At 39.9% G+C, this 18,670-nt stretch overlaps 1 protein-coding gene across 1 annotated transcript in view; it reads right to left on the bottom strand.

The window, feature by feature from the left end:
* The window catches only part of adamts7 (a disintegrin-like and metallopeptidase (reprolysin type) with thrombospondin type 1 motif, 7), a 94,820-nt gene that overhangs the window by 26,875 nt on the left and 49,275 nt on the right, over positions 1-18,670 (bottom strand). The window contains exons 14-23 of the mRNA XM_085458984.1: positions 16,603-16,723; positions 15,994-16,238; positions 15,520-15,661; positions 10,083-10,209; positions 8,002-8,215; positions 5,195-6,964; positions 4,754-4,906; positions 1,978-2,151; positions 884-1,030; positions 73-235 (exon numbers count right to left, since the gene is read on the bottom strand). Of these exons, the coding sequence (XP_085315110.1) occupies positions 73-235; positions 884-1,030; positions 1,978-2,151; positions 4,754-4,906; positions 5,195-6,964; positions 8,002-8,215; positions 10,083-10,209; positions 15,520-15,661; positions 15,994-16,238; positions 16,603-16,723 (3,256 nt within the window). The remainder of the gene's footprint in view (positions 1-72; positions 236-883; positions 1,031-1,977; positions 2,152-4,753; positions 4,907-5,194; positions 6,965-8,001; positions 8,216-10,082; positions 10,210-15,519; positions 15,662-15,993; positions 16,239-16,602; positions 16,724-18,670) is intronic.

Raw genomic sequence — 18,670 nt, 5'->3', positions numbered from 1 at the left:
CGTCCCAACTTTTGTGGAATTGGGGAAATATTTAACCAAATAACCATATTTTTTCCTTTCAAACGTACTCACCAGGCTGTACGCTCTCACACTCTTGCGTGTTACACTTTCGGGTGCTCTCAGGCGGTGGCTCGTGGTGACATTGAGCTTGATCAACTTCTCCATCTGTCTCAGCCCTGGTGTCAACACATTTAATAAGTCGATGCTGCACTCCAACTCCGCAAGAAGTTGAACACTGCAAGAAGAAAGGGAAACAATTTTAATGTGTTTTAAAGGCAAGTAAAACAACGTTTATCTTGTACAATAATATCAGTGTTCCCCAAACTCTTCTCCGAGTTTATGATTGACAATTAAGGGCCACATTTCAACTGACACCAGTTAGACTATTACAAGACGTGCAGAACTGCTTCAGCTGTCAGTTAGGAGGATAGTATATTTTTGACATTCTCAATCTAAAAGGTGAATCTGAGAGGCTACACTGCCTCAGCGCTCCTGATTGGCCCCGATTGACTGATTCTGACCTTACTGATTCTCCCTAAACTCTACTCAAACACTTGTGCTCATGTGGGTGTCTCATGAAATCCCCTGAAAGATTCTGGTCGTGTGACCAGGTTACATTGGCAATACACCGTGAATAGTCTGCAATGAACTCTTTTATAGGATTGCAATTTTTGTTTAAGGATTTCTACTTCAGGAAAAAAAACGCTGTATGAAATGAAGTATGAAATATCCATGATAGCAGGATGGACATCAAATTATTTTGTAGCCTTCTATGCAAGGTAATCATGATCCTTTCGTACCTCAAGCAATAATGCTTCATCAACGACAGGGATGTTCTCGTGATTTTGGTTTTTAAATGCAATCAAGAATGCCTTCGTAGTACCTGTCCCCATGATCCGGTAAGCCACTGAGCACAAGGATGGCTATTACATGACTGGATGGTGCTGGGCTCGTGGTCTCTGTCGCATTGATCCTCCTCTGGACAGGTGACGATACGCTGCTGCTGACCTCCTCCGCACACCTCAGAGCACTGAACAACCCAGAGCACAACAGCAAACACATGGAGGCTGTAAATCTCAGTGTTTAGGTTGACTGATTGATTCTGTGGATTTCAGACATTAAACAAATCCAAGGGGATGTTGAAAAATCCACAAAACACAGCACCGAATTTTAAAAAAGAACAGTAATCCCCCCCATCAAAAACACCGAGTACAACAAAAATAATTTGATGGCTTAAGTAAAAATTGAAAATAGATTCCATAAATACGCCACAGCCTGACACCTATAAGGCTCTTTGGTTTTCAGCATCTAGATGTGTAACCACAGCCTTTCATAGCATTGTTAAAAGAAAATAAAGCATCTCGGCTGTGTTACTGGCACAACACACCTACATCAAATCATGACAGCCATGTGGACGCACCTCTATTATCTGTCAACTATATTGAGGAGCATGGCCATATTGTACAAGTAATAGAAGCTCTGCTCTTATACTTTGAAGTGTAAAGCCTTACAGCCTTGACTGAGATGACTGCAAAGCTTAGACGCAAGAAGAAATTTAAATTCAACAAGGAGTTACTACAGATGACATTTAATGCCCTTTTTTCCCTCTAAACTTTCCAAGAAGCTAATTTTTTAAAATTGATTTGATAAAAATTTAATTGTGGAGGCTTCTTCGACATTGATAAGCCATTAACTGTGACCATTTTTGTTACGTAAAGATTATCAGGTAAACCACTTAAAAGAACAAAGTCTTTGTCTTTAACCCTGCAGCCAAAGTCATATTCTTGAGTGCAGGCAATTATAGACAAACACAGTGTGTCTACCAGCTGACTCTTTCAGATTTTTTCTTTTTTCCACTACAATGATAAAATCTAATGTTGCATTGCCTTCAATTTTATTGAATTGAGAAATTTTATCTGTGTATACAGAACTGCTTTTCATCACAAAGTCACTAACCCTTTGTTTTATATTACTGACCTGACCCCAGGAGGAGGTGTACCATTCAAGACATGGCTGAAGGTTACAGGGCATCGTTGTTTGGGGCCTGGAGGACATGGCTCGGCAGTGGAAAGGCCGAAGGGGTCTTTGGTCCCTCAGGTCAAAGCACTGAACCTCCCGCAGTTTAATGCCGCCTTCACAATTCTTGGAGCACTGTGAAAACACATGGCCCAACAATTAGAGACAGAGTAGTCTTCTGGCACATGCGAATTTGACCACGTGTTTTTTGTACCAGCAGACTTGCTGCAGTTTCTCTACATTTAAAGGCCTTTAAGCCAAACTGTTGTCTTTTCCACTTTTTGTTCATCTTTTTTCTGTTGTGCCTGAAAGAGCACATGCCAGTAAGCAGTAACTATGTGTTGTGTTGAGCTTACCAGTAATAGTTTTGTGTAACAGTTGAGAAACGGCTGCAATTTCAGCGTGTTAGCCCATTTTCAATGTAATGTTAGCCTTGAGCTAACTGCTAGATACCTGGGGCAAATATTCAGTAAAGTTTTCGGGATATGTTTTGTGTTTAGGTGAGATGTGCATGAAGTTTAATGACTCAGTGTTTGATATTGTAAAAGCAAGTCAATGACATCATAAATATAACGTGTTGTTTTTTTCTTTCTGTATCACAGTGCTTCTGACAGTAAACACTTAAAACGTACCAGCTGACTCCTGGATGCGGACTTGTTGTTAGAAATCAGCTTCACACCTTAGTGAAGGCAGAAAAGGCACAACTTCACTTACTTCCAAGGTCTGCAAAGAGCAGAAAGTCTAAAGAGGATGAATCATCAGCAACACTTTCAGTATAAAGGGCAGCTTTATTGTCTTGCTCTTTATTAGCTTGTAGCCTTCATTAGGGTAACCCATGAATATAAAGAAGCTTATTTGCAATGTGATTTTAATGTGTTTTTTCCACCCCAGAAAGCTGGTATCTAGTCAGGTTAGTCAATGGATGGCTTTAAAAATGGATTACCAGCAATTCTTGTTGCCTTTAATTTAGTATAACTTAAACCAGATGATCAGAAGTGTATTAATCCATGAAATCTTTAAACAAGCACAACTTTCTTCTCATTGCCCAACCTGTCCAAAAAGGTACAACTTTAACCTATCACTCTCAGTTTTACACAGAGAGCTGGAAACAAGAAGATTTAACACAAACAAAATGATGGTTTTCTTCTGCCTTTTGTACCATTTCCATATGGTGCTCGTTTTCTTACCCAAATCTGCGTTTACAGAACTACACAACTCGATTTCTTCCGTTGTATGGAACAGGTCCATTGCAAAAATATTTTCACATCACTCGTTTCTCTAGTGCTGGTTTAGCTTATTGGGTTGGACAGATGACCCATAAGTATACATGCATTGGTCTTTCTTCTGTGTTCTCTCTTCTACCCCATTACAACAGAGTCAAACTGTCTCTGTATGTATTATTGTAGGGTCTACCTTACAATATAAAGTGCCTTGAGGCGACTGTTGTTGTGATTTGGCGAAATATAAATACAATTGAATTGAATTGAATTGGGCACAAACAATGGTCTAGCTCTTTTTTAAGAAATCTTTTTGTAAAATGAACACTCGTGTTTACTTGAGGCAGATTTATTTATGAATTGTTTTTTTATAAATATTTTATAAATTAGCAGTTTTCTTAGTAAGCATTTCAGGCTCCAATATCTAACAGCCAGTAATGATATAGATGAAAAACTTGGTTTACTTCTATGAAAAGGTAATATGTCTAAAGTCTGCACTAAGATTGAGAGTATGAATCCATCCTCATGGGGAAAAACAAAGGTGCCATGGCAACAGGATCTAACACTGACCTCCCCGGGGAATGTTTTCATATTTCTCTTTGCATTAAACAAAGTCCGATTCAGTTTAAATTGGTACATCATTTGCACTGGTCAACGGTGAAACTTGTAAAAAAACATATCCTAATGTTACCCCAGCATGTTTACATTGCCACGAAGCTCCAGCTACTGTAGCTCATATGTTTTGGGACTTTGGGATTTTTGAAGATTTTCTTTCAAAGCCCTGTCATTTTTGTGCAGAAAAAAATAACACTGTACATACATCTTCATTTTCAAGGTCTCTTTTTTTAGAGCTCATGGTTCCTGCAGCACAACCAAAAACAATCGCTTTTGCATCTTTATTGGCCTGAAAACATTTTCTCTCTGACAAACCTCCATCTTTCAACATGTGGATGAAAGAAACACTTTCTGTGACTTTTCATGGAATGTGTAAAAAAAGAAAAGGCGGCAAATCACAATGCAATGATGTTTATTCCTTCCATAAATGTATACTAGCTTTATCTTATTCATATCCACCTCCATGTATTATATCAAAGCTGTTTTCTTTTTCTTTCCATCGTGTATCTGTAATCCCAGGGGGTGGGGAACATTGCATCGGTTTGTTTGTTTGTTATTGAAAAACTATAAAATACGACTGCAAAAAAATAAGTCTACAGCCACGTCAGAGTCTGCATGAGGCTGAGTAAACACGACACTGAGCTCAATGCAAACAAAACATCAAAATGCCAACATGCCCACATGCCCACTAGAATATCAGACACAAAGCTTTGACTTGCAAATCCAGTCGGAGATATTAGAGTTCAGTCTAGACCAAAGTCGTAGACAAATCACCGTTGCCTAAAATCCTGCCGTAATAAAAAATAGTAAATAGAAAAGTCCACCGTATTACAGTTTTATTTATTTAACTTTTGATTTGTATATGATATATACATATATATGATATATAAAACAAGTAGTCTCACCTTACTCCATTCCCCAATTTTCCATGTAGAGCATGGGCGCAGGTAACACCTCTGGGCAGGTGCGGGCCTCTTTGCGGGATCACAGTCCGACTGTGATCCAGTACTGCAAGTCAAAGTTCTCCAGATAGCACCGAGTCCACAGGTGGTGGAGCACTGCTCGTAAACATAATAACTCATATTAGAATCATTTTGTGCTGCACAATTTGAGGCTGGATGCACAAAGAAAACCAGCACGCACAAGAAAAGCTTGTGGATAAGAACACATTTGAAATTTAGAGATGTTTTCGGTATTAAAGCAGTTTATTATGTACGTTGACGCTTGCTGTGTTAACCCTAGCTCAAATCCTGTCCCTAAAGAATGAAGATAATGCTTTTATTTTGTGTTTTTTATTTTCCTGGAAAATAAAAGCAGGTGTAATGTGTAAATTATTTCATACGTACAGCACTCCAGTTGCCAGCAATCCAGTAGGCAGCTGCAGTGTTTTGTGTGTGGACGTAAGTTTGGACAGATGTTAGGACAGCTGGAACGGTTGGCAAAAAGGCCACAGCAGGTGTGGGCGACTCCGAGTCTTGTGCTGATGTTGTGCTGTGTTGAGGAGTGGCTCCTGAGTTTGTTGAAACCTGGTATGAAGAGCCAGGATCACTGTTAATGCCGCTCCTCACCACGGGTGGAAAGGCTATTTCGTTGTAGTCATAATTCACTACATCAAACAACGGAGCTTGAGATGTGGGATACGTTCCAGTTGTTTTAGTGAACTCTGGCTTTGACGGAATCGGTTTCATCATATGCGTTGGGAAATCAGCTGGAGAAAACTGAGTAGGAGGTATGATTGCTGTTCCAGTTAATGATGTGGAGGCCTCTTGGTTACCTGAGATGAGCAAAGAGGAAACAGGGGGAGGAATGGATTTCTCAGAGGCAGGAAGTGAGGTTGTGCTGAGGTCTCTGTCGGTATCCCGTGAATAATTCTCGGTAGTGGCATATAATGTATCAAAATTAGTCTGATCCGTGTTGACATCATCCATTGTGAAGGCATTTGAAAATAATGTTGACCCACTGGCTTGAGGTATTTCTGCAGTATTTTCATCCAGAGGAAATTCAGTCTTAATCTGAATTGTAGTTTCTGATGTGGGGGGACCTGAAGGTTCTGGACTCTCGACATTATCTTGGTCTGCAGAGATATAGTCATAATTATCATATTCCTTTGTTTCCTGAGCCCCTTCAACAGTAGAGTCAGGAGTATTGATAGCTGTTTGTTGTCTCGGAGTAGAAACAGTCTGCTTTGGAGTCATAGTGACATCCTCAGTGTGATTTTCCTCCTCACTGAAGCTGTCATAGTTATTTTCAGCCTCCTCTGCATATTGCCCCCATTTCACATCCTGTAAAGGCTGCTTTGTAGTGGAACCCAGACTAGGCACTGCACTAATGTTTTCAGGCAGCCACAGAATGCCATGCTTCTCTGCCGCTGGTTTTGATTGCTGAGTTGTAGACAGTAGTGGAGAGTGAGTGGTCGACACAGGCAGAAGAAAATCCTCAGAAAGATAGTCATCCAAGTTTTCAGAATTTGTTTGCAAAACCTCTTTTGCCGCTGCATTTTTACTGTCCTTTGTTACGTTCACTTTTGTGTTCTGAGGATTTTCTGTTTCCAAAGTGTAGGCAGTGGGCTTTGGAACGGCTGAAGTAGCTGTGGGAGTGGCTGCAATTTCTATGTGAGCATCTTCTTTTACACTGTGGGTTGGCTCGACCTCCTGCGAAACACTCAAACCGTGACTGACTGAAATGTTTCCATTGCTCTCAAAGTCATCTGACAAGTCTTCATGGAAGTTGATAAAGTTATAGTCATAGTAAAAATCATCCACCGGGACATAGTTGTCCTGAGAGTGATCAGTATTTTCAATGTTGTTGTGGTAGTGGAAATCTCCCTCAACGATGTCATTAAGGTCGTTATGAACTCTTGGCTGCTCTCTGGTGGTGCTGTACTTGGCAGGAGGTTTGACTTCGGGTATGGGGTTTATTTCATTAAGCACTTCTTTGCTGGACCAGCCACTTCCAGACCAGTCGAAACCTCCAAAATTATCGACAATCTGTGGACATTCCTGGATGTAGCAGGTACTAACAGCTAAAGGTTTCTTTTGGGGGTCACAATCAACCCCTGTGTTTCTAGAGCAGGTAACATTACGGTGACGTACTCCACTTCCACAAGACAGTGAACACTGTAAGAGGGGAAAAAAAAAGAAAAGACCAAAGCATTATTAAGCCATGCAACAGCTCTGTAGATTTACAATGTGCTTAAAAAACATAACAAAGACTATAAAATGTGTAAAGCTCTGTTGGAAAACAATATGATGATGTCTTCCATAGCGCTGGTACCCGCATCAAGCTCAGGTTTAAGAGCTGTTCCAGGACAGCTGGGCAGCACAGGACTTCAGGACCTTAGGACTGATGAGATCAGGGGTCTAGACTTAGTGTAGATGATCCAGCTGTCACCTCACCAGTCATGACAGCCATGTGTCTAGGCAGGTTAATCTGAGAGGAGGATGGACAGCAGGGAGTTCTGAAATGGAGGTAGCTGAGGAAGGCTAAGGAGGTGTTAAGATTGGTGCTGTGTGGGGAAGGGCATCAGCCATACCTTCACTTAATGCTATATCTTTCTCAACTAGTCCTTGTCACAAACAGGCTGAGCAGTTAAGACTGAAGGAGATGACTATCTAAACCATACATTTATGGTCATCCTTCAAACAGCTGTGGAGAAACAATTTGGTCTGGACAAAAGATTTTCATATATCCATTCAAAAAGGCCTGGCAAAAAAAAAAAGTACAGAGAAATGCTGAGAATAGGGAGAGGTCAGGGTATAAATGCTCACATTTAAACACCCTTAAATCTGGCTTCTTGCCTTATTCCACACTGTGTCTATGTGTAATAGAGTCAGAGAATAGTTACACAAAAGACATTTAAGCAACCAGCAGTGTCTTAAATGATCAGTAACACTAAATGTGTAAAACAACTGAATTATACTCTGTAAAGCACTTTGAATCACCTTGTTGTTGAATTGTGCTATACAAATAAACTTGCCTTGCCTTGCCTTGCCTTCAAAAAGCTTGAGATGTGAAAATTTTCTGTGTGAATGAATGCTTTCAAAATAGAAAAAACTAGAAAACTTTCTCCACAATTAGTAAATAATTCATTTTCCCCAAATGTGAAGGTTGCTGTCTGGTTACACCTGAACCTCAGATTCTGACCCACACTCACCTTTGACCAGCTGCCAGTGGTCCAGTCTGCTGGGCAGGGGATGTGTGTGTTGCAGGAGGATAGTGACTCAGGTTTGGGGATGTGTTCACAGTTACTGGGCTCCAGGGCTTTCTGCTCCTCCGCACTTAATGCTTGAATGCAAAGAACTGTCCTCTTAGTTTGGCCTGAGCTCCCACAGCTCGCTGAGCATTTCTGCCACTCCCCAACCCACCATCTACACAACAAGACACAAAGATTACACTGATTTCAAATGCAATGCTATGCTTTGTGTAGAATAAGAGTGTATTTAATGACTGTGACAATAAAGATGAGTCTTGGTGGTTTTAGATGGCTGTACGTATGTACGTACGTACATACATATTTTTTTTTAATTATCATGCAGCAATGTAGTGAGCATTCATTGTATTTTTTTTTCTTTTTGTTTTTCAAAGTTATGTTTGACATTTAGTTTCAAGCAAAAAAAGGCTATGCATACATAACAGTATTTTTACCCTTTATATTGCTGATTTTTTTACAGTGAGAATGTATCCATCCATCCATTATGAATATAAACCTCGCTGCCTGTATTTGATGTGTGTCTGTTGTAATTGACTTTTATAGATTACCATCGACACTGGAAATAAATATTCTCTAAAAAAACTGTTATAGAGTTTCTACATGCAAAATCTTTACTGGCATGTTTTACATCTAACAGAGAAATAAAGAAGATATTTTTCACTCACTTTTTAACAAAGCATGGCAACAGCAGGGAGCTCTGCATATTTGATTTGTGTAGATTTATTTTATTTTATTTGTTTTACATCGGACCTTTTTCCTTATGCAACTCCAAAGTTTCCTCACAGAAAACTAAAAGTGGCAAACTTTGTCTTTGTAAAAAAATCTAAACATTACTAAATATAGAAAAAAATCATCTCCACATGAATATGTTTGTGAAGGTTCTCTGTCATCCAGGTCATTGTAGTCTAAGGAGCTTGGAAAGAAGGCGTCTGGTCCTTGAAGTTGGTTCACCTCTCATCCGAAGAAGCTTCTTGGATTAGAGGTGAAATGTCTTTAAGGACGCCTTCTTTTCAAGCTCCTTAGACTCTCCACATGAACTGAAACAAACAAACAAACAAATAAATAAATGATTAATTATTTCTGCAAAAAATTTTTTTGTTATTCATAATTCAAGCAGCACGGTGGCACGGTGGTTAGCACTGTTGCCGCACAGCAAGAAGGTCCTGAGTTCAATTCCTCCATCAGGCCGGGGTCTTTCTGTGTGGAGTTTGCATGTTCTCCCCGTGTTTGCGTGGGTTCTCTCCGGGTACTCCGGCTTCCTCCCACCGTCCAAAGACATGCAGCTTGTGGGGATAGGTTAATTGATTAATCTAAATTGTCACTAGGTGTGAATGTGCGAGTGAATGGTTGTCTGTCCCTATGTGTTAGCCCTGCGACAGACTGGCGACCTGTCCAGGGTGTACCCCGCCTTTCGCCCTATGACAGCTGGGATAGGCTCCAGCGCCCCCCGCAACCTTGAAAAGGATAAGCGGAAGCGAATGGATGGATGGATCATAATTCAAGCACTGTCTTTTGAACATCAACTGTAACATCCCACAAAAGCGTAAACAATGGCACTCCTGCAGCCTCCATAGAGAAGGGTTGATCCACTGGCCAAACATCCTTTTCCAAGAAGACACTGGGCTCTTAAAACAAGATGATAGGCTGTACTTTGGTGGTGTAAAATGCATGGAAGTAAAAATGCCTGCTGGCTATTTCACTTCTCTTGTCTTGTCCAATTAAAAAAAAGTCAAAAGGTAATTTTTTTGAAAAAAGAAAATACATAAAAAACAATTTGTCTTCAAAGGCTTGAAAAAGTAAATTAAAATAAATGTCAAACTGCAATTTTTGAGTTAATTAAAAACTGTTACAACATGGAAATTTATTCTGTAGAATAATATTAAACTTGCTGTAACTTTAGGTTTGGCAGCTTTGATTGTTTGATGATTGTAGAGCACGCAGAATTTTTTGTGTGTGCGAGGGTTAAAGTACCAACACTGCACGTGTCCTTTTGTAAAACTGGGAGACAAAAAACCCCAACTCACATGGCTGGACAAGGATCCTTATTACAGCTGGTTTGGTTGTGGTCAAGTCGGGTTAAGTGGTCACAGAAGTGCTCCTCAACTATCCCAGTTGTCTTTTCCACACAGTGGATAATCTGCCTCTGAACACCTGAAATACAGAAGAGAGAAACTTTCTGTGACATCTAGTACACAACTTATAAATGATTATAAGAAACAAAACAAAAAGTGTCAACATATTTATCCGTTACACATTTTAAAAACTGAATCCGATACCAAGGGCTGTAAAAAGATGTTAACAGACTAAACTAAAGGATTACATTTACAACATAATTAAAAATATGGGTGGAAGTGGAAAAACAGAGCTGCCCATTTTAATGTACATTTTATTTGCAAACCCGTTCCATAGCTTTCACAACAAAAGTAATTTTGAACCATTTAACATTAAGAAAAAAGACTGCTACACTGGCACGTTTGTGTTTTGATTCATTCACTTCATTGTGAAATGGTGTATGCTGAGATAAATGCTGCGAGCAATGTAAATGAGCCAAAAAACGAAGACGAAGAAGAAAAAAACGTATGAAACACATTTTGAATCTTTGCTTTAAATCCATTTTTCAGAACATCACTTTAAACCCTAACATAGTCAAAGCCTATTCCAGTTGATTTTAGTTCATGGAGGGGTTGGTAATACGTTTACCAAACACGAATTTACTACAGTATCACACAATTAGTCTTAAAATCCACAAAAAAACCCAGTATTTACAACACTGTCATGTTAAGCCACCATGTTGCAACTGACTGAAGGCGACTGAGGCCAGACTGGTGGCTGAAAGCCAGCACTGCTGGCAAGCCTGACTGGACAGAGGTACCAAGATGAGGTTCTCCAAGCTGTAGCTGTGCCACTCTTGTGGCTGCACACTGTCCTGTGGCTATTTCAGCAGGACAATGCCTCCTGTCAGAGTAGCGCCAGCCTTTCAGGATGACTCATATCCAAAACCTTCCTTGGTCAGCATTCAGTCCCGTTGTTCCTCCTATTGAAAATACCTGGGGACACGCTGGCTCGAGGTGTTCATGAGAAGCATCACAGTCAATAAACCATTTTGCAGATAAACCAAGAATCTGCATTTTTGTGACTAATATATAAATATTTGATCTAAATCCATATGCCTGTGGTTAGGCAGTTAAGAGCTATCGTTCTATTTCAAACATATGGACAACCAATAACAGATTTATAAACAAACACACTAGTAAAAGTAATTTAATGGCAATGATTAAAACAAGGTAAATAAAAATAGTGACTCAAGATGAGTTAAGAAGAAAGGAAAAAAGAACTGTGAAAAAAATTTAAAAAACATTTTAATGATGATAGGTTTCCTTTATTTAAGCGATATATAGAAAATTTTAAAGCCATTTTTTAAAAGTCTCTGTAGGCAGTGTTTGAAATATGTGCATGTTTAAACATGAAAGGATTCTGATTAAATATTAAACGTTTGAACAGTCCTGTTGAATTTTAACAGTATGCTGAGTACCAACTGCTCCAGTTCCAGTGATACCTTTGCTTTTACGTACATGTAAAAAATATAACGAAAAATCGACCAAATTCTCAAAGCTTCTCGAAGCCCGTGTCACGTAGCTCTTCTCATCCAATATTTTACAAATTTGTTGGTTGTTAATTTTAGCCACCTGACGCTAAATGGTTACACCACAAGAAAAGATATCAACAGAATCGTGGTGTGCATTTACGGATGGTGAGTCTTTATGGTTTCAAAAAGCACTGCACTAACTGTACCTAATAGGCTGACAACAGGTTTATCTCATGTGATAACGCTCTCCATCATTCCTCTCACTCTCCTGAGGGGACTTTCATCCTGTCGAAGCAGAAGACAACCCTCAGTTCACAGCGCCCTCTGCTCTGATCCTGCTGAGGGCCACAATGCACATTTGATAGCTAATTTACACCTTCAAAGATACATCTTAAGGGTCATGACAGCTATGTGAGATTGGAAGCTGCACAGAGAAAAAAAGAAGAAAAGAAATGATATGGGGGGAAAATACAGAGAAACACCCCATATTGATGACATGATGTTTGTGGCTAAATTTAAACACTACTTGGACAAATAATGTTGTCTTATCATGAATTCTTGGTACACCGAGAAGCTTATGAATGTGGGTAAAACAGGGACACCCAGGGAAGATAAAGAATCTCCAGCTAGATATACCATTGTACTGTCTTGTTATCGTGTACTAACTAACGAATACTAAAGCAGATGAGGTTATTGTATTAGCTCTTCTGTACTTCTGCTGCTGCTGCCCTTATGGCATTTTCAGAATTAAGCCTTTCACTTCCAAATCTCTGAATCCCACCAAGTCTAGACAGCCCACTCAGTAAAATGATTTCCATCAACATATGCAGATGTTTCAGCTTTGGTGATCAGGATGAAGAAACTGAGTGGCATCCAAATATCTCTGATGGAAAATGAATCATGGTTTAAAGCCAGGAGCGATCTGAACTCTGGGAAGAAATGGTCAACAAACACAAGGAAAACATGGAAGCGCCACATTAAGAAGAGCGCTGTTATATCGTGAGGCTCAGACTTTTTTCCTGCATAGCGGCGATATTTATCACTGAGTCACCATGCTATAAAAAATTGTCCTCTTTGAAAAAACAAAACAAAAAGACTAAACAATAAAGCATTATCAATGCTTTAGTAAAGGAACACAATTTGGTTTGTGTGCAGTTTTTACTTGAAGCGAGGCTCAATAGGAATTTCCTCGCTGGTGGTTGTAAAGTGTATTTATGAAAGGATCAACAAAGGCAGTAATGAAAGACACTCGGTGAAGCTTGTTATTGTTACAAGTATTGGCATGATTAAATTCATCCAAGGCCATCACTCTTGAAAATGCATTTGAAAGCAAAGTCAAATCTTATTTTTCATTTGTCTCCGAGAACAGGACAACAGTTTCACTGATTTAGTTTCACTATCATTGAAAAGGCTCTGACTGATCTTCAAGCTCAAAACAACACCCCTATTTGGGAGGTTAATACAGATTTCCAGGTTATACAGATAAATGATGTCTAATAAAATAAAAGCCTGAAAAAAGAAGAGGAAAGAAATATCTAAACACTGAGACTACTTGGCAAAATTGGACAAGCTTTAGGGGTTGCAGAAGCTTGTTGTTATACCCATTTGGCAGTTTAAAATGGATTTGAACTTTGAACACCATTCAATTACGTATTTTCATTTCCTTTTATCTTATTGAAAAAGAAGACATACAACAGAAGTCAGAAGGGATAGAGTCATTTTTATCCATATTTAAAACAACATTTAAAGAGCTATATGACAAATAAAGAGTTACATAAATGAGGAATGAAGTAAACCACATGAAAATACCAAAGATGCAATCCTGAAAACACACAAAGAAGTAAACACAGAAACTCTACACCTGGTATCGAAAAAATCTCCCAGCTTTAATCTTTATGTTACAATCTAACACTAACCAATCTGAACTTCAATCTTGTTACCAGATCATCCAAAACCAGAGGCAGACTGGTGCTAACTATGTAGTGACTTTAAAACAACAACAACAAAATTACACAAAAAAAAGTAACGACAGAAAACCTTTCATGCCCACATTTGCACTGACGGGCAGTCTGGAATCAGCAATAAACCTAAACCCAACTAGCTGGATGTCTGTGGACTGTGGGAGGAAACCCGATTACGCAGAGAGAACCCACACAGACACGAAGAGTCCACACAGAAAGGTCTCAGCCAAATGGTGGATTCAAACACAGGACCTGACTGCTGTGAGGTAATATTGCCAACAACCATGCCACCATGGTGACATACAACTGACAAGTGACATTTGGGGTTTAAATGTTATGGTATACAGCAGCGGTCCCCAACCCCTGGGCCACAGACCGTCCGTGAGTCGTTCGGTACCGGGCCACGAGAGTTGAGGTTCAGATGTGAAATTTATGGTTTTCATGGTTTTTATCGTTAGCTCGGATTCCCTGGGTCTTTTCCCGTGTTGTAGTTTTGTGTCTTATTTTGAAGGAAATATTTACGTGTTACCACAGCGACCAGAAAGTATTAAGGGGCAGAGAGGAGGACGTTACTCTCAATGTTGTTGGCGCATTTCAGGAGGACACTGCTGATAAAGTTACACAATTACACAGCGAATTCCTGTTTATTATTATATTTGCAGCATACCACAGTTTTTGTCTTGGTTGTATCATTTTATTTTGGTGTATTTATCCGCATCACCTTAAAGGCCGGTCCGTGAAAATATTGTCTGACATTAAAACGGTTCGTCGCGCAAAAAAGTTTGAGGACCGCTGCTATACAGCATCCAACTGGGCACTAAAACTCCTAAAGCCCCACCGACTCCCTCAGTGTTTTCTTGGATACATAAAAATACAGCTTCAGTGCTACGACAAGCTTTAAAAGTTGAGAAAATCAATGTCAAATCTAAAAGAACCACGCGGTCAAGGTGTCCGCGAGTATATGTAAAAGGGATGAAAGGACTTGTCAGAAAGGCATTTCTTTCTTCTTTATGAAACTCCCCACACATTGGGAAATGCATAAATCCTGAGTGGGGTTACACAAGGCTGACAAAAAAAGGTCTCCACCTCCACCATAATCTTCTGTATGTCTCATCTTTGTAACCTGCAAAATGAGTTTGATTCATTACGCGACAATTTGACAACCTTGTGACACTCAACTGAAAAATGAGGCCATTACAGTACAAAAGGAAGATGAGCAGATGTGAGAAGAAATTAAGAAGGCGAAATCAACTGCAGGGCAAGGCTCTGGGAGGGGGTCCATCCATCAGGGCCACACGGGAGAGTGGAAAGCGATAAGAAGCAAAAGAGAAAACAGGACGGCACAGCGAGGGCAACAAATAGCAAACAATTGATCATACTGGCCTCTTTAATCTTAACAAGATTTTTGTATTTGAAATGTGTGAAGCAACAGCATAAATGCTTCTTCATCATTCTTCATTCTTTTGTTGTTTCTCAGAAACTATTGACTGTCTTGTGACAAATTAAAGTCACCTCATGTTTGACCCCTATAGTGAGCTGATGTAGCTCTGGTTCGCTGGCTAGAGCAGAATATCTGTAAATCAATACAAAACTGTTCTGAACAACCACTTTTATCCTGTGAAGAAACACTTCTTGTGTTGATGGGAACAGCCTCGTCCAGGATAACAATGTCTCCACGAGAGCTCACTCATGGGTTTAATGACTCTGAAGATGAATATAAATCATCGATTTCACTGGTCTTCACATCATTAAACGCCTATGGGAGATTTTGAACAGTACGCTCCACCTTCATCATCAAAACGGTCTCTATTCCTCCACATGCAAAAATAGTGGCATGTGGCACATTTTACGCCATAATCTCTCTCACTCCCCGTACGTTTGCCCACTTATGTATAGCAAAGCTGTTTCTCTTACCTGTTCCGCAAGTAACGCTGCATTCAGTCCACGAACCGTATTTCCAGTAGAAAACTGACAGCGGGGTGTTGTTCTTTTCGGAGACATTTTGACTGATGGTGTACTCGTACCTCACTCCTGGATTGGCCTCCTGAAAGAGAAGCTGTAACACACGAGAGGAGAAATAAGAAACGTTTCATGGCAACAGAAAGTGAGGTGCAAGGTAGAATCGAAAATAGTTATGCTGAGTGGTGAAATTTTACTTCCCTCACCATCTCTTATTTGCACAGCTATAGACTATTTCCAGTGTCAACAAAAATTATTATAGTTACTACATTTGCTTATTTGGAGCAGAACTGTATGCAGTTTAAAGACTTGAAAGTAATCAAAATGCAAAGGACTTTGTTTCCCAGCCTTTTCATATGGGAATAAACAGAGTCTTTCTCTATGACTTAGAAAGGGATAATGCATTTAAAACCGTGGGTTTACTCATACCTGAATCCACAGAAGCTCTGTAGTGGGCCCTGGAGATGTCAGGTTTTCAAGCTGTCCGGTCCTCTCATAGGTGAATACTGTTCCAGCAGCCTTGTATTCTCCATTCCACTGGATCGTCCAGCCACCATTCAGGAAATACTTGCTGGGATTGTCGCTTCGGAGTGCCAAGAAATTTCCAGCTGCTCCCAACTCTTCAATGTGAATGTCCCAGGCTCCCTCTGGGATCAGTCCAATGTCTACATAGCCTAAAAAGACGTGAAATTTTAGTGAAAGAACAATCTTTGTGAAATAGAAATACAAGTATTCTGATACGCGGTGTTTTAAACGATGTATCCACAAAAAAGACATTCAAAAATGTTACAACTGTAAAAAACATACTATTTTGGGAGGTTATAATCTGTTTTTTCTCCCACAGCAAAGACTTTGTGGAATAATATGTTAAGACAACAACAAATAAATCCTGAACTCTGAAACAGAAACAGCTTGACTCAGTTTACCCATCATCCCTTTTGATTTCTTACATCTGTTCTTTGTACACATCTTTGTGATATGTCAAAATAACTTTTTTGAGTAGGGTTAATGTAAAAAACAGAAAAGAAAACAACATACCCAGCCCTTCACTCTCTTCAAATGTTTTCCTCACAGTTGTACAGGTGGAGCCGTTACCATTGCACACTCCACAGCGATCCTCTACAGCAGTGGAATCTATCACGTAATCACAGCCTATATTCTGTTAGAAACATGCCACAAAAATGATCAGTATCACGATAACGGACATTATGTAGCAAATGTGACTTGGTGACCCTTTGAACTGTGGTAGTTCCTGTTACATCGCTTTCTAAAAGCCAGAAAAACAGCAGAGGCTGTCTCATGTACCTTTGACTTGTTTGGAGTGGGCAGATGATGCAAATGAAGCTCAAAGTAATCCTTAATATTATAGTGTAGTATTTATTTATTTACTTTTTAGGTTGGGTTTGCTGGATACTGTACTCTGGCATGGTGCAAATGAAGGCACAACATGTAATCCAGATAAACAAAAGGCAGCAGTTGAGCTGCATCAGGTGGTTCTCTTACTTAAGTCCATGTAAACAAAGTTTGACTTTGGTAAAAGAGCAAACACAATAGCAAGAAAACATGGCTATTTTTAAGCATGCATTATGCAGAATTGCATCTATATAATATATTAAATAATATATCCATTAATGTTTAATTACATCACTATCTTGCTACCTAACTTATGGATTTAGCTGCCAAATCAATAAACTAATTTTAACTGTGCATTTCAATAGTTTTCTTAATTATGCACGTGCAATGGCAGAAGGCTATTCAATTCTATTTTATTCTATTCTAAAGTTAAAGCTAGGCAAAATAGCAAATAAATAGATATTCATAGCACAATAATACTACTGAAAGAGTTGAAAGCAACAGAAAACTGAGTACCTCAAAGTTGCATTTATATACAATACTTGAAAAAAGGTATGTACTTATTTTTTAATTAATTAATTTGACCAAACTTAGGATGGGAACATGCTTCCCGTGGTGTTCCTAGTGTTACGGCCCTAGCAGGGCCTCTCTCTCTCCTGAGGGTGCCTGTGTGGGCGTGTCCCACTACCTCCTACCTGAGATGCCACCTTTCCCTCCGGCGCAGCTGACTCCCATCAGCAATTAAGGGTATTTAAGCCCAGAGCAGGGTGAGCTCTGGGCCAGAGTGCCATTTGTGTGGGTACAGCTAGTGAGCTGAGTGTTTTTGTGGTGTTTCCAGCTGGTGAGCTGTGTTTTGTGGTTGTCAGCTAGTGAGCTGCATTTTCCTTTTGACATTTTGCATTACTGACCAATGCCTGAGTTTTGTTTGTGTTACTTTTATGGTGATAGCGGCTTGTCCGTCTCTTTTAGTTGAATTACTTCAATAAAACTGTTTTATTTAACTGTTTCGCCTCCTTGACTCCTTTTTCTGACCCGGTCACTTTTGTTACTTCCCCCTCCCCGCCTAGACCCCCCAGGGGAACGTAACAAGTGGGGGCTCGTCCGGGATATTTGAAAAGGGAGTTCTGTGTTGGATTTGGTTTTCTTTTTGATTATCTCGCTTTGGCACCTTTTAGAGATTAATAACTTCCCAGTTAAGGTAGGTGAGTGCCCAGCTGAGCTTTTTAAGTTCCTCCTTCGGGCACTCTTTTGTTATTTTGCCTTTGTTGTTTTTGGAGTAATCCTGGGTGGGGATTAATTCTCTGTCGGGGGTAGGCAATTCAGGGCTCCGGTCGCTGAAGTTCTGCCTTTAAAGTTGCCTCGAGCCCAGCACGCTCCGGAAGATAGACAGGGCAAGGTTTTGGAACTGGGTAAGTTGTTTTGTTAACGTGTGTGTGTGGCGGGAGGTAAGTTGGTCAGCTAAAGTAAGTTGTGTAGTGGTCTGTTAATTGTCTTACTTAGGTTGTTTTTCTAACTCTTCACCATCCCCAAAATGGTTGACACAGCTGCTAGTGTACAGGTGTCTAGAGGCTCGTTTGTGAGCAATAACATTCACCTGGTTCCAGACTTCTGTGAATCCAGTGTTCACAGCTTTTTCAGTGTGTTCGAACGCCTGGCAACTGCACTGCAGTGGCCTCAAGATGTGTGGGGGGTGATGTTGCTGTGTCGGTTGACAGGTAAGGCTCAAGAAGCGTGTTCTGGTCTGTCTAGGCAG

Source organism: Copadichromis virginalis, linkage group LG1 (assembly GCF_057382275.1).
Source record: "Copadichromis virginalis isolate Kocher_CV1m ecotype Utaka linkage group LG1, C_Virginalis_male_GT1.1, whole genome shotgun sequence".
NCBI lineage: Eukaryota > Metazoa > Chordata > Actinopteri > Cichliformes > Cichlidae > Copadichromis > Copadichromis virginalis.
Note: the sequence above shows the minus strand (reverse complement) of the source record. Positions and strands in the feature narration are given on the sequence as shown.